The following is a 16,583-nucleotide window of genomic DNA, read 5'->3' on the forward strand; positions in this document are numbered from 1 at the left end:
AACCTGCTTTCCCTAGTCTCATCCCCTACCACTTTCCTCCATATCTTATTCTTCAGTTCAAATGGCCCACTTATCATGCTAAGGAACTTTCTGCCCTGGGTCATCTCTGTGCCTCATGCAGTCAGTCCCTTCCACTAGGAATGTCTTTCCTCTCATCTTCATCTCTGCTTGCTAAAGTGCCATTCTTCAATGCTACCTCTTTCATAAAGCTGGAGTGATGAATCTTTCTCTTTAGAGCACCTATACGTTGCTATTTGCACTTTTTCTTCCAGCACTTAGTAAATAGCATGTTGTAGAATATTTATAAACACGTTTTATCTTCCCTATGAGATAAGAAGCTCTTTGACAAGTAGAACTGTATCCTACTCAACTTTGTATCCAATTCAATAACTATTTAAGTGCCTACTATGCACCAGGCACTGTGCTAAGCACTACAGATACAAAAAAGGCAAAAGATAGTCTCTGCCTTCAAGTAGCTCACAGTCTAACGGGGGAGACAACATGCAAACAAACATACGCGAAGTAAGCCATATACAGGATAAATAGGAAATAATTAAAAGACAGAAAGTACTGGAATTAAGAGGGGTTACAGAAGGCCTCCTGTAAAAGATGGGATTTTAGTTGGGACTTAAGGGGAGCCAGGGAGGTCAGGAGTCGGAGTGGAAGAGGGAGAATGTGCCAGGCATGGAGAACAGCCAGAGAAAATACTCAGAGACAAGAAATGGAATGTCTCGTTTGTGGAATAGCCAGGAGATCAGTGTCACTGGCTGCAAAGTGCCTAGTACAGTCCCTTGCATATATGTGGTGCAATGAAACTCCTTTGTTCACTTGACCCAATAACGGCCAAGGAAATTTAGGAGAAGAATACATCCCCCAAAACGGGTATCTCCAGAAGTTATCCTTTCCTTTAGTAGCTCATTTGTTAATTATTGGTTCATGAGTTACCCAAGCCCTTGGTCAACCTATTTCTATTTCTATTTCAGCCTCTACCTTTGAAGGTAAAGAGCTACACATTTACAAATAACTCTCAGAAGTCATGATTCCTCTGGTATATTCTAAAATTACCTCCCCTTTCAAACGTCAAGATTTTTTTTATCTCTAGTATCTAAAAATCTGGTAAATAAATTTCTATACCATTTTACAGACATGAATTATATCTCTACTTAGCCTTCACCATTCTAGCCACAAGAGTCTTAATCTTTTTGGTCTCCCTTTCTGTGTAAGCTATTATAGCTCCTTTGAATATTTATTTCTGGATGTTTTGTCTCTTATGAAGCACAGAGAACATAATTATATACAGTATCCCAAATGGAAAATGATATTTGAATACATATACATTTCTCCTTTAAAACCTCCTTTAAAACCTTTAAAAACTCCAAATGGAGTATTTTAAAACAAGTTAAATCACATCAATAAGTAGTCTTTGATTGTTCATCTTATTAATGTGATTTAATTTGTTCTAAAATAGGTTAAAAATAAGACCATTAAGGAAACAGATGTTAAGACTTTAGGCATGAAATATGAATTGCATTTTTGTTTCTAACTTTACTGATGCACTAGATCAGGCCTCTGTGTCAGGAACTGTGCTAAGTATTGGGGATACAAGAAGAAACAGAAGATAGTCCCTTCGTTCAAGGAGCTCATAATCTAACGTGAGAGACAACAAATATGTACAAACAAGCTATATACAAGATAAACAGGAAATAATTAAAAGATAGAAAGGTACTAGAATTAAAAGGAGTTGGGAAGCTTCCTCTAGAAAATGGAATTTTAGTTGGAACTTTGAAACCAGGGAAGCCAGTAGGTGATGAAGAGGAAAAGCCCTCTAGGCATGGAGGACAGAGCTGAGAGATGGAATATCTTATTTCTGGCAAGTCACTGGACTGAAGTGTATGTGGTGACAAATAAGGTATAAGAAGATGGAAAAGTGTGTGTGTGTGTGTGTGTGTGTGTGTGTGTGTGTGTGTGTACGCTAGGTTATAAGGGTTTTGAACACCAAACAGAGAATTTTGTGTTTGATCCTGGAGGGGATATGGAGGCACTGGAGGTTTTTGAGTAGGGAGACAACATAGTAAACCTGAGCTTTCGGAAAAATCACTTTGGTGGCTGAATAAAAGATGAAGTCAGGTTGGAAGACAATTCAGGCAGGCAGATTTCCGCCCCCCCCCAACCTGGATATCCAGTTTAAGATGTGTGAAAGGCAGTCAGAGATGTGAGACTAGAGAGAGACTGGGGCAAGAGAGACAGATTTGAGAAACATCAGCATAGAGATGATAAGTAAATCCATAGTAGCTGATGAGATCACCAACTGAAGTAGTGTAGAGGGAGAAGAGAAGACGGCCCAGGACAGAGCTCTAATGGACACCTGTGGTTAAAGGGTGGGACCTGAATGAGAGTCTAGCAAAAGAAAATGAGGAATGGTAGGCAAAAGGAATATCTATCTCTAAATGTGCTAGAAGCAGAAATGGGCTAAATACAGAAGAGATGTAAGCTGGACATAAATAATTTATTGACACTTGACAGTGCAATGGTTACCAAGCAACTTCTAACATTGATTTTTTTGGGTAGCTAGGTGGCCCCGTGGATAGAGAGTACTGTGGCCTGAAGTCAGGAAGACCTGAGTTCAAACCAGGCCTCAGATGATTTACTAACTGTGTGACCCCAGACAAGTCATTTCACCTGTTTGCCTCACTTTTCTAATCTATAAAATGGGGGTAATAATAGCCCCTACTTATTCCAGTGAAAATCAAATGAGATAAAAACTGTAAAGTGCTCAGTACAAGTGCTTCACACATAGCGCTATATAAATGTTAGCTATCATTAGGCATCTGCCTGGGAAGGTTTTATGGTGGAGGATGACTGAGTTGATTTGCCAAAGTGTCCCTTCCATCCTCTTGAGTTTATACAAATACAACTGCCAAAATTGAATTGAATAAAATAACTTTGACTTACTCCTTGACAGTGAAGGTAGTCAACTGTTTTAGTTATTATATATAGTACATCACTAGCTTCCCGTTCTGAAAAATATTTTTGTCTGAGAATACGATCAAGTAGTTCTCCTCCCTTCATCAATTCAGTAACAAGGTAAACATATCTACCATCATCATACACCTGTTTAAAACAAAAAAAAGGTGACATATTTTTATACTTTTTATCATTAATTCCTTTAAATTAATTTTTTTCAATCAATGACAATCTGTTTCTTTCCCTTCTATTGAGAAACACAAAACTTTTGTTGCATTTATAGTCAAGCAAAACAAATTACAGCAAAGGCCACATCCACTAAAAATGTCTTAGTTCGCACCCTGAAGCCATCACCTTTCTGTCAGGAGGTTTCATCATGTTTCATCACGAGTCTTCTCGATCTGTAGAATTCTATCACATTCACATAGCATAACTTGGTCAGCCATTCTCCAATATTCTCCACTTAAAGATTCCTTGACCCTAGTTCCTAAAGACTACTCTCTAAACAAAAATGATTCACCAAAAGGTTTGTGAGCCCTATTTCGGGAAACTCAATACTAGTCTACACCAATGATGTGTAGCAACAGTTTGAACAGGGCAAAGATACTGATCAGGATTCAAACAACTGTGAACTGGCTTATTTCACTATAATCCTCAGATTTTTCCAAGAAGCTTGTACATGCTGTGTGCAAAAGTCAGGTCTATTTATATATGATCTACCATAAAATAATTCATTACGCATTCATCAGATTCACCAGATTGCTTAACATTCATCAGATTTTTAAAAAATTAATACCTACATCCTTTAAAGTGATAATGTTGGGGTGCTGTCCATAACGCATCAAAATCTCAATTTCTTCTGAAGGGTCTCTCTTACTTTTGTCAATGATCTGAGAAATATGATGGGGAGAAGCTCAGGTAAATTAAAAATTTTTTATTTTATCATAAAAGCATCAAAAGGTATCTTGAAAACTTTTCAAATTATAGGGATGTAGGCATATTTTGTATCCTAGAAATACCTCAAAAATAAGAGTAATCACACTATTTGTCTCCATTTGAACAAAAAATAAATTTTCCTTTTATCTTATCCCATTTCTTTTAAAAATAAGGGTATAACAGTACCCTTGATACAAACAGTAAATTAGAAGATATGTTTTGACACATAATTTCCTATTTACTTAAAACTACTTTAAATGCTGATCCAAACAATTATTGAGTAGTTGCCAGGATTACTTTTCTCATCACAATATATTACTTTTTGAAAGTACTACATGTTTTAAAAGCAAGAATGAAAAATATGAAATTCACTATTCTTCAAAAGAAATTTTTGGTAGAACCTATTCAGAAATGAGATGTAAACTCAGATTCCTCTCCTTTATTTTTTCTTCCCTCCCAACCACCCTGCCCCAGTGAGAACATAACTAAAGCAAATCATTCCAACTTAAAATACAGAAGAAAGAAATTTAGAGACAATACCTTCACTGCAAATTCCATGTTGGTAGCTGTGTGTATACATCGCTTGCAAACAGAATAGGAGCCGACACCAATATCCTCCTTTGGTTCATACACATCATTAAATTGTGCACTGTTTCCATGTAATTGCTTTGAAAAAATAAGGGGGAAAATTGATAATGCATTAAAAACCTATCTGTCCATCAAGGAGAATGGAAACTTGACCTCCCACAATTTTCTGTGTTTATTTCCTAACTCAGTGTTTAACAGAAACCTTAAAAATCATGCAAAAAACTGAGTTTGAGGAAAGCATATGTTCGCAATATAAACAACTTAAACAAATGATGAACCAAATTTAAATTACAGATACTCTAGATTCTTTAAACAAGACCAATCAACAAACTTATAAATCCCTAACTATGTTTCAAGGCCAAAAGTAAACAAATCACCACACTGCATGGGTCATATTGCCTTTTTTTTTTAAAATATTTTTTAATTTTTAAAGTCTGACCATTTCTTGCCATTTTCCTCAATGTAAAGTTGAAAAAATAAAATAAACCACTATTATAAATGGTATCTATAATATAGGCTGGCCATTGACATGCTTTAAAACTTAAACTCTTTTTTCTCCCAAGGAAATGACTAATCCTATAACTGGAAAAACAATTAGATATGATTTACCTGTACTATTGGCAATATATTTGTGAGGGGAGAAATTTTCTGATCTTCTATGGCAGTAGTTGCAACAAAGCTAAATCCTTTGAAAAGCTGATGCGCATTAGCACTGGGTGGAACTCCAGGAGAATCTAGTTTTCAAACACAAAAATTTCACAAAAAATTAAAAATTTTCACAGCACACAATTATACTCTTTTTGGCTGAAGGTAAATCTTGATAAAATATACAACTCTGCTATAAAAACAAAATGTATTCCATTAAAAAAATATAAGTCATAAATAATACCTTCTAGGTATTATTTCCTCTCTTTCAAACTCCCCCACCAAAACAACGAAAAGACTAAAGAAATTCTACAACAAGATTAAAAAATATATATTTACATTTCATGACCAGTCTTAGCCTTCTCCCCAACCCTTGCTCCTTTCTCTTCTAAATATCTCATATTTAAAGATTCCTCTTGACTCTAGTTCCTAAAGACTTCGGTCTAAAGTGATTCGCTAATAGGCTTCTGAGTCCTTTTTTGGGAAACACTATACTATCCCACAGCAATGATGGAGCAACGGTTTGAGCAAGGCAATCACTGGTCTGGTTCTAAACAACTGGGAATTAACTCCTACCACTGTAATCCTCTGATTCTTCCAAGAAGCTTGTACATGCTGTATACAAAACCCAGGCATGTGTACATATGATTTAACACGAAACAATCCATTAAACATAATTATTTCACAGTCAAACTTTGTATCCTTTTAACTTTTATCCGGGCAGTGAAAGACTGGTTTATTAATTAGTTTATTAACTAGACCTAACTTAATCCATATAAATGTGTATTACCTTTGGGTGTTTTTGCAGTAAATTCAGGATCAAAACAAAAAGTATCTTCTGGCTTTCCAGAAGCAGGTTTGAATGGGGGTTGAATTTCTCTTCTATATAATTTCTAAAAGAAGCAGTATAGGGTAATGCAAAAACTTATTAACATGGACAAATTATTCTATTTTTCAAGTTAAAGAAGCTAATAGTCATAGCTTAACCTTAACAAGTCACACAAAATGACAACATATTAAGAAGTACAAATGGAACACTGCAGGTTAGATTTACCAGATAAATTTCAATAGACTTCAAATATCTGCTAATAAAATAAGTTCATCAAACTTGGTAAATGATGTACTGAACTCAATGAGTAGGCCAAGGAACACAATGAGGATGGAGATGCTAAAGGCAGCATTTGCAAGAGATGAGAATATTCAATTTCAAATTTTATTAAAAACTGGTTTAACTCCCTAGTGATGACAACACATAACCATATGGTCATGCAGGAATAACTAACAAAATTCAAGGATTCTGAAATCAAAGGCTATCATACAAGTAGCATTTCTATAATATGAAATTCATTTATACTATGTGATGCCTGAAAACTTGAAACACACTTAAAATCTCAAATATTTTCTGGCAATTTTTGTGACCTAGCAAATATAAATGAGAACAGGCTGTTTTGTTTTTAGGTGAGGCACATTAAAGAAATCTCAAATTTAACCTTGTCCAACAGTACAACTGGATAAAGTTTATTTTTCAGTGAAAGACATAAAATAGCCTGAAGGCAGGGTAGGAAACATTTTTTTCTACTGAAGAACCACTGGCCTGTAGAACAAAATCATAGATCAGTTAAGTATAAAGCAACTTTTAGAGAGAAATAAACATCTTACTCATTTTCTTGGAAAATTAGAGAGTATATAAAGCTTTTAAATAAAAAAAAATAATACTTTCTGTTCTCTATTATAACTAGTTAAGGGAAAGAGGAAAGGGAAGGAGACAGAGAAATACAGACAGGAACAAAAATTGAAAGTGAAATTTTCACGGAATACCATTTATATCCTGCAGTCCTTTAAGATATTGTACTAAAGACTTTTAAACTATGTTACATTTTTTTTGCCTCTACAGGCATAAGTAGAGGCACTGCATTTTGGTACTTGCCCTGCAAGGCAGATGTAATTAAACCAAGGGGGCAGGTAGTTTCTCGTTTGTATCCCCATCCTAGAGAGCTCACCAAAAAATTCTTCAGAGTTTGACAAACAGGCCATTCCAGCACAAAATTATGCAAAATGCCTAAATGCTGCAGTGATTAGATATTACACACACATTTCAGTTCATCAAGGGTCTGTGGTTTCACTGGAAGGAGAGCCCCCTCCACATATGCAGACCACAACTCCTTCATGCCTATGTGGACAGTCTTTGAATTGCTGTGACCAATGCCCTGATAATAAGCCTTTCTGAACTTAGCTATGATGGTTCTCAGACAACAGACAAAGTCCATTGCCGGGCCTATAAATTGAAGCTTGTCAAACTTGGTAGAACCTGCCAGAGCTCATGCTCCACTGGCAGAGCCTTCAAGAACCCAGCGTCACCTCCACACCACGATGAGGCATCGGAGTAGCACTTTAGTGGAGGACTACATACACAGAAAGTGAAAATAAAGAGTTGAGAGACAAAAACAATGAAATTAGATTTTCTAACTGAAGATTGCACATTTGAGGCCCTTAACTTTTCTAAATGTAATATTTTATTAAAAACTCAAATTACTTTTTCATCGTCGTCCCTCTTCTACTTAATCTAATAAGTAACAAATGATAGACTAGATTTAAACAGCATCATGCAATTCCATTACAGTACTTTTCTTTACAAAGTGCTTTCCACCTCACTCTTTCCCCCAGTGACCATTTACAGGAACAGGGTCAAAATCTTTAAGAGATTTAGAGCAGGGCAGAAATTCTCAAACTGGAAGGGATCAGCTTAATACAATTTTGTATTAATTTTATACAATTTGTATAAAAGAACGGAGGCACAGACAGCCTAAATACCTTACCCAAAGTCATACAACAAAGTTAGTAAAGAGCAGGGCTGGGATTGGAGCCCAAGTCCCTGATTCTAAACTTAACTTCAATCCTCTCCACTACACTACACTAGATGTTGCTATGGATGGAAAACAAAATTTAGCCCAAAAGATTTGCTCAAAGTCTACTAACAATGGATCTGCTGCCCTACCGAGCCAAATAAAACTGAACTAGTAAATATTCAAGTCAAAAGTCATTTTATCATGTACCCGTAAGTTAAAATGTCACACTGGAATTTAAACAGAGTTTGAATTTATTACTTGGCAATGCCCACATAGAATTATTTTCTTCCAATCTATTTTGTTCATATACTACAAAATTATCCTCTAACAAGAGCTAAGAAAGGTACTTATTAATTCAAATTACATTGCACTGTAACTTACATTCCAGTCAACAGTCGAAAAGAAAAGATGTCTTTTGATTTCTTCAACTCCATCGGAACCAGCTCCTTTAAAAATGGAAATATTTTTTATTGGTATGACTTTCTTGTTCTTATTACTCCATTTCAAGGATCTATTCTGTAGGTAAATCTTAAATCTCTCATTTGTAGGCAGCTATGGTGTATATACTTTTATCTGGCAGTCTATCACTTAGAAATTCTACATTTCTGTGGTACAATGTTAATGGATATTCACAATCATTTTCCAGTGGCACTGCTGAAGATACTGAAGTACCTTTTAAATCAGTAAAAGGCTTAAATTATCTTTAGTGTAGATTTGGCATTAAATATATTTTATTTGTTCTAAGTGAATACTCACAGCCAATGTACAGAGTAAGGAAACTTTAAAAATCAACCTAAATTTTAAATATAATTTCATATATATATATGAACTCCTTACATGTAGAGATCATTATTCTTTGTGTTTTTATCACTAGTGCCTAGCACATAACAGGCGCTGAATAAATACTTGTTGATCTAATGGATATGGGAACAATGACTAGAATGCAGAAATGGAAAGGTAGACCTTGTTCAAAAGAAACATCAACAGAAGAGAAAAGAGAGCAGAATTGTAAGTTGAGAAGGTAGACACCTATATGGAAATAAACAAACTTAAGGGTAGAAATTAGTAGACAGTATTTGAGTGAAAGAAAGATAAAATAAATGATGCTTGTTTGTTATGGAGGTGACTACTACAGACTGCCTGGTTGGATGGAGGATATGGATAACATTTGTTAATATGAGTCCTGGCAGAGAGGCAAGGTATAGTGTAGACAGCTCTTGGAAATCTGATTCTACTAAAAAGAGAACTGAGACTTTTTTTTCACTTGTTTTGTTGTATTGACAATTTCACCATGCAAAAGGATTGAAAGTTAATGGCTATTCTGGATTTAACTCTAACCAACAAGGAAAAACTAGCTGGAAAGGTAGAAGTGGTAGGAATCTTAAGAAAAAATGATCATGCCATTTTAAGCTCATAATAAAAGAAGGGTACACACGGCATTATACCCTGGGTCTCTGAAAATCAGTAACATAAAAATTCAGAGAAGAGATGACTTCTGTCCAGATGAGCTATAAAAGAGAACAGCTACAGAGAAAGTGTTTCTGAGCACTTTAAAAGAAAAAAGTCATCAGTAGTTAGTATGAGCTAAGAATACTAGTCATACCAAACATAGCTAAGAATACATGTAATACTAGTTCATATTTCCTTTCTGAAAGATTGAAATTGGTAGATCAGGGAAATGACAAAGACTAGTATATGATGATTTCAGCAAGACATGAAAAACCTCAGTCTTCAGACAGGCTAGAGAAATGTGGATCATTTGATTATATGATTTTCTATCAGCTTGAAAAGGAGCACCCAAAAAAGGCTGTTTAATGGATTGATCCGAAGCTAAAAGGACTCTAAATGGACTGCTACAAGGGTCTATACTTTGACTTAAATTTCTCCAATTACCAATGACCTCTGAAATGTCAAATGTCTAAAGGCCTCTTCTAAATGGCTTCTTCTCTTCTAGACCTCTCTGAAGCACCTACCATTTTTTGACTATCCTCTCCTCCACGATACTCTTCTTTCTGGGTTTTTGAGACTGTTCTCTTTCATTTCTCATCCTATTAATTTTAACACTCCTTGGTCTCATCTGTTAATTCATAATCCATGCTATATGCACTGACTGTGAGTGTTCTATAAAACTATCCTGAGCCCTCTTCTGTTTTCTCTTGACAATCTTTCACTTGGTGTCTACATAAGTTCCCAAGGAGAGAATTACCATCTCTCTGCTGATGACTCCCAGAACTACATATCCAGACCCAGGCTCTTTCCTGAGCTGTAGTCCCATATCACCAACTGCCAAGTAGACCTACCATAATCCTGTAATTCAACCATACTGGCTGAAATTATTATAGTCAGTATCGATTTCATTTCTGTTTCTGATTTCCTATTTTTAATTTTCAAGGGCTTGACCAGGGCTCATCTGTTTCAGTTGTGCATTATATCCTTTGCTATTTTTTAAGTGACTTTGATCTTACTTTTGACAAGTCAATGGTCTGACTGACACATATCCTTGGCTCAGGGACAAGACACATATCTAGGCTCAGGGATAATGCCTAATCAATAACAAGTATTTTCCTTTCTGTAAAAACAAAATCAATTTCAATCTCTTATGGTGTTATTTGGTTCTCAACCTATCTAGCACCTACCAATTGTTCTCTTGAAGAATATAATCTATCAGTCTTTGTCTTTCCCTATTCCTTCTTCCTGAGTCATACTTCCTTTTTTATTTGCCCCCTTCTCACCTTTTTCCCCACCTTAGTATGGAAGTCCTTAAGTATTAGAGTGCATGCTGATTTATTCTGGAGTGTTTTTTTCAAGTCATTCATTGAATTTTTCTTCCATTTCATCCTTAGCAACCATCTTGGTACACAGGCTGTAATTATTTTCATGGTGACATTTTTGTAGATACTTTTCATTAGTATTATAATGCAGGATGACCAAACATCCTATGAAATGTTCGGGTTTCCTTTGGGCTTACAACAGAATTTTGTGTAAGACTTTACATTTATCTCTATTCAATTTAACCTTAAATTCAGTTGAATTTTTTGGCCTGTTGAGATTGTTTCAGACTAAGGCATTTAAAGAGTTAGCTGTCCCCCTAGGATTTATGCCATTTGCAAATTTGATAAGGACGCCATCAATTCCACTATCTTAGTCACTGATAAAAACGTTAACCAACACAGGGCCAAGGACAGATCCCTGGGGCATTCAACTGGAGACTTTTTTCCAACTAGATATCCATCTATTAATGACTACTCTTTGATTTCTTTCATTTAACCAATTAAAATTCACCTACTTACACTACCGACTAGCTCATATCTCCTAATATTGCCCACAAAAATTGAATCGGTCAACAGGCATGTGGTTAGCACTGTGCTAGGCATTAGATACACAAACACAAAGTGTATATGAGAGACTTAGCTGCTTTTCTAAAATCTAAAATCTTTTCTAAAAAGATCAATGGTATCTATAGCATTTTTCATACTTACCAGTCTAAGGATCTTGTCAAAAAAGTAAATGAAGCAAGTTTAGCTTTACCCACTCTTAATGAAGCCATGCCAGCTCTTTGTGATTACTATTGCCTTTTCTAGATGTTCATTAGCTCTTTGATAACATAGAGTTTTCCTGGGAATCAAAAGCAAGTTTATTGGACTGAAGTTTTCATACTCTTTCCTTTTTTGAAACTAGGGACCAACATTGGTCCTTCTCCAGTTCTATAGTCTGTCTTCTAGTATCCCTGGCAGTGGTTCAGAAATCAGAGGAGACATGTAAAAGAGAACTGAGAATTTTAGTTAGAGACAAGTTCAATAAGATCATCCCAGCTATCTGTAAACGAATGTCATCTTAGTTCCAGAGATCAAGAGAAACCATTTTACTCTAGGATGTGTTAGTTGGAACACATTTATAGCACTGTGTTTGGTTCAGGGCGTCCCACTTAAAGAATTACAATGTGTACAGAGGAGGACACTCAGTACGGAAACTGTTATATAAAGAATAACTGAAGGAACTAGAGCTGTTAAGCACAGAGAAGGAAAGGGGGTACATAACTGCTGTCTTCAAATGTCCCAAGAGTTGTCACGTGGAAGAGAGAATATAATTGTTGTATGCTACTCTGAGATCCAATGGGTAGAAATTACTGGGTGAAGGAAAAGTTCTTTTGACTGAACAGCTGTCCAACAGAGCTTTCTAACAATAGCATTTGCTGGCACTGAGAGTGTTTAAGGAATGGCTGGATCACCATTTGTCAAGGACATTACAGAGAAGATTCTTATATTGGGAAGAAAACGAACTTCTAGATGATTTATAAGGTCCCTTCCCTAGGAACCTATGACTTCTTTTAAAAACGGATGATTGATGTATATATGGTAATCTCTTACTAGCCAAGACATTTGATTAAGCCAGAATATCCATCTAGCATTTCAGAAATTTCAACAATTATTTTTTCAATAGTAAAATCTAGAATTCAAAGTGTTAGTGAATGCCATTAAATTCAAATAAATCAGAAAACTGAAAAATATCATTCACCTAGAAAAATATGCAGTACACTTTGCTACAAAAACCATGAAACATAAGAATACCTAATCTATTTGAAGGATTTCTTTTGAATAACATCCTTAGAAGACTTTGTGCTTCAGGGCTAAGAAACTGAGGCATTCCAAGTTTTGCTCTGGAAAATAAAATTTTAGGAAATGTAATTTAACAACAATCTGCACTTTAAAACTTACCATACAATAGAATTACTGAGTACTTTTCACACTGGCAGGTATTTTATTATAGTAATAGAAAGAAAACAGTTTATACTTAAAAATATTATTTTACTTCCATCTTAACTATCATAAATTTCTAAAAGCAAGGGCTTAGAGTTGTTTGGTGTGGGGTAGGATGGGGGAGGAATGGTATACAAAAGATAAACTGAAGAGTTACACTTACTTCAATATCATATTCATGGTCTCATTTCTGTCTTTACCTTGAAAAGGCAGAGTACCAGTGAGCATTTCAAACTAAAACAAAAAATACCAGAAGTCCATTAAGTATGATTTAGGATGTACAACACTTTTTTTTAAAGTATGATCATGGGCCAAACTAGGATCAAGAAAGTAGATTTGTCTGACTTTCTTGAAACCACATAATAACTGGTGTTTCTAGCTTCTTAATGTATAAGTCAACTGTGGCAAGTTAAACCAACTAAATATTCCAATTCTACCTTTGGAAGGTCCAAAGAAACCTGTAAATCCTCAGAGATACATTATTTTTCTTCCAAAACAAAACTGAATTACTTCAAAGAATTTAATGATTAAAGGAAAATGATTATCTAAATACAAAATTTATAGACATTCAAGATAGATTTAAGAGACCTTGTGCCCACCCCCATCCAAAGATACCAGATAGGGGAATATTTTATTCCTGTTTAGTAAAAAAAAAAAAAAAAACAAAAACAAAAACAAATGCATTGAGCAAAATTTAGAACCAACACAATAAAATATTAAGACAAAAGATGTAAGGTAATCACACATCATGGTATTAAGGAAATAAATTTTCTAAAATAATATTTAGAAAAAATGAAGATAAAGAGACAAAACGGAATAGACTCAACATTATCTAGCACCACAATTCATTAAAAAGGTTTTTCTTTTTTAATACATATGCAAATATTTTAAAATTTCAATTAGTCCTATTTAGCTCTCAACATAAGTCATTTTTAAAAATGGCTTTGGCCTCAATCCTATGTTTTCTCTCTCTAGATTTGGTGAACTCCTTCATTCTCATGGTTTCTAGTCTTCTATAAAGAGGATTCCTAATTCTAAATCTCAAACATGGCCACTTCTCTCACTTATGCTCCTCTTCTGTATTACTCAGAACAACACATCTTTGGTTACTACTGCCATAAATTCATTCCTAGATTATTCCAACAGCCTCCTAGATGGTTTCTCTGCCTCTACTCTTCTCATCAATTAATCCATTTTACATAATGCTGTAAGATTAACCTTTCTAAAAAGAAAGATTTTATTGCATATCTCACCTGCTTAAGAACCTTTGATAGCTCCTCTACCTATAATATCCAGGTCAAATTCTTCTGGCTTGGTTTTCAAAGCCCTCTAGAACTTGATCCTACCTTACCAACTCAACCTCATTTCCCACAGGCCCCAATACCCACTTTCTGAGCCAGTCTGATCTTCCTTCCTGCTCCTCACCCCCAAGCTGTGCTCACTCCCACTAATATCTTCCCTAATGCTATTCTTCCTCATAGTAATATTCTCCACCTCTCCAAATTCTATCCAGATTTCAAAAGGGTTCACTCAAGTTTCACCTCCTCTCAAAGTCTTCTCCTATTTCTCTAAGTCATACTGATCTTAGCCTTCTCTGAATCTTATTGCATTTATGATGAGCACTAACCAGTTTTGCATTTCATTGTTCTCAGTGTTTCATGTGTGTATGTGTTTACATGCATATATGTATACATATATATGTATGTCTTTCCAAGTATACTATGGGTAAAGGGAGGTCGGTAATAATGTCATACATGCCTATCAGTACTAGGTGTACAGTAGGTGCTTAAAATTAAATTAAAAAATTAAAATTGGGAGCAGCTAGGTGGCGCAGTGGATAGAGCACTGGCCCTGGAGTCAGGAGGACCTGAGTTCAAATTCGGCCTCAGACACATAACACTTGCTAGCTGTGTGATCCTGGGCAAGTCACTTAACCCCATTGCCTAACCCCCCCAAAAAATTAAAATTAAAATATTTCTAATAGCACAGAAATGATGATGTGCTGTTAAATGAATAATTAGAAGTTTAATGGCAAAATACCTCTGATGTAAAGTGTTTTCATTAAAAAAACTTTACTGTCACATATTTTATACTGAATTATATATCAAATCAATCAGTATGTATTTATTACACTACTTGTGACTATGGGGGATACTAAGTGAAAGGAAGGCAATCTCTGTCCTAAAGGAAATTATAAACATGCTGGGGAGGTAAGACATTCACAGGTCACAGAAATATTCGTGTGTGTGTGTGTGTGTGTGTGTGTGTGTGTGTGTATACACTAAATATATGTCTGCTAAAACCTGTGGTAGCAATTAGAAGTACAACAATATACTATACAATCATTAAATACTTTAGTTTCTTGTAATATAGAATCTGACAGATCCTTTCTAGAGCAGGACCTTAAAGTCTACATAATAACTGCCAGTATTTACAACTTTATCTAGCAAGATAAAGACAAGGTTAGAACAAAAAGGAATGTAATTTTCTTTTTGGCAAAACTTAACACTGTACCAGTTGTGCTTTTTGATAACTCTAAATTGTCAAAACTTTCCTTCATTCCCACTCTCCACAAGGTAACAAAGTATTTAAATAGAAAATGTGAAAAAAAAACAGTTTTTCATTTTCTATGATCTTGACTCAGAAACGTAATGCCACAAAATAAATGTTTTTTGAGGGACTGAACACAGAACTTACCATTAACACGCCAAACGACCACCAATCAGCACTCTGGGTATGGCCTCGCCTGTTCACTACTTCAGGAGCCATGTATTCTACTGTACCACAAAATGAGTAGGCCTTCTTTTCTTGGTCTACAGATTCTTTGCTGAGTCCAAAATCTAAAATAATAGTGTTATAAAAAATACACTTGAAGACCTCTAGAATGTAGAAATCTCCTGTATATGGACAACATGGTATGGAGTTAAAGCTGTGTATGGTCATACACAGAACTGCTCTTAAAAGCAAGGTACTGTGAGGGCATTACAGGAAAAGTCTAGATTTAGTTACACTAACATTATGAAATTCAATCTTATCAATTTATACATAAACTACATACCTTTAAAACAGTTTTGAAAAGTATACATTTAAACCCCAAAGTGCTCAAAATATATGCTTCTTAGTTTTCCACTCACAACTATAACTTTTTAAAAAATAAGAACACCACAAACTACATATTTGGAAGCCTATCATATTGATCTAAGTTTTGCTACCTCCGACCAAAATGGAGGTAGCCATTTCAATGTTTCCTTTGGGGGTGGGGGAGGGTGGCATTGAGAGGGAGGAAGGGAATAAGCAAAATTTGCTTTAGCATGCTTCACTCTAGAGAAGGACTTGATATCTTAGAATATTTTATAAGGATTTACCGACTTCACTTTCATTAAATAATTATTAATTATATCCTCAATATCATTTGTGTATTCATCTTTATAGTGAACTACTTATGTTTTGTTGTTCTAAGAAGCTTTAATTATCATACTACCTATTTACAAACTGTAAACATAGCTTTAATTTTCCCATTACCTTCATTTGGTCTAAAAATATACCTCCAAAGTCTTGTAAAGAACATTGGCTATTATTTTTTTCTTAAGGGAGGGGAAGGGGCAGAGCAAGAGGGAAAGAGGTGTGGAAGTAAAGAGAAAAGAATGCTGTTACTTCCTTTACAAACTTTCTGAAGGTTTGTCCTAAAAGCCTCACTCTTATATTCTCATGCCGGAGAAGGTCTTCTGCTCATACTACCTAATCCTGATAAAATCGATGTTTTTGACACTAATTTTTTTAAGCAATAAATTAAAAAAAAATAAACACAAAAACAACAAAGACAATATCAAGAGTTAGCTATAGGAGC

General features: G+C 35.1%; 1 protein-coding gene across 2 annotated transcripts in view; it reads right to left on the reverse strand.

The window, feature by feature from the left end:
- RPS6KA6 (ribosomal protein S6 kinase A6) overlaps positions 1–16,583 on the reverse strand; it is a 90,753-nt gene that overhangs the window by 32,605 nt on the left and 41,565 nt on the right. For both annotated transcript variants that reach the window (XM_027839888.1, XM_027839896.1), the window contains exons 8-16: positions 15,434–15,576; positions 12,900–12,970; positions 12,548–12,636; positions 8,361–8,425; positions 5,924–6,026; positions 5,098–5,222; positions 4,441–4,566; positions 3,765–3,854; positions 2,953–3,111 (exon numbers count right to left, since the gene is read on the reverse strand). In XM_027839888.1, the coding sequence (XP_027695689.1) occupies positions 2,953–3,111; positions 3,765–3,854; positions 4,441–4,566; positions 5,098–5,222; positions 5,924–6,026; positions 8,361–8,425; positions 12,548–12,636; positions 12,900–12,970; positions 15,434–15,576 (971 nt within the window). The remainder of the gene's footprint in view (positions 1–2,952; positions 3,112–3,764; positions 3,855–4,440; positions 4,567–5,097; positions 5,223–5,923; positions 6,027–8,360; positions 8,426–12,547; positions 12,637–12,899; positions 12,971–15,433; positions 15,577–16,583) is intronic.

This window comes from Vombatus ursinus, unplaced genomic scaffold (genome assembly GCF_900497805.2).
Source record: "Vombatus ursinus unplaced genomic scaffold, bare-nosed wombat genome assembly UNPS02004691.1, whole genome shotgun sequence".
NCBI classification, from domain to species: domain Eukaryota; kingdom Metazoa; phylum Chordata; class Mammalia; order Diprotodontia; family Vombatidae; genus Vombatus; species Vombatus ursinus.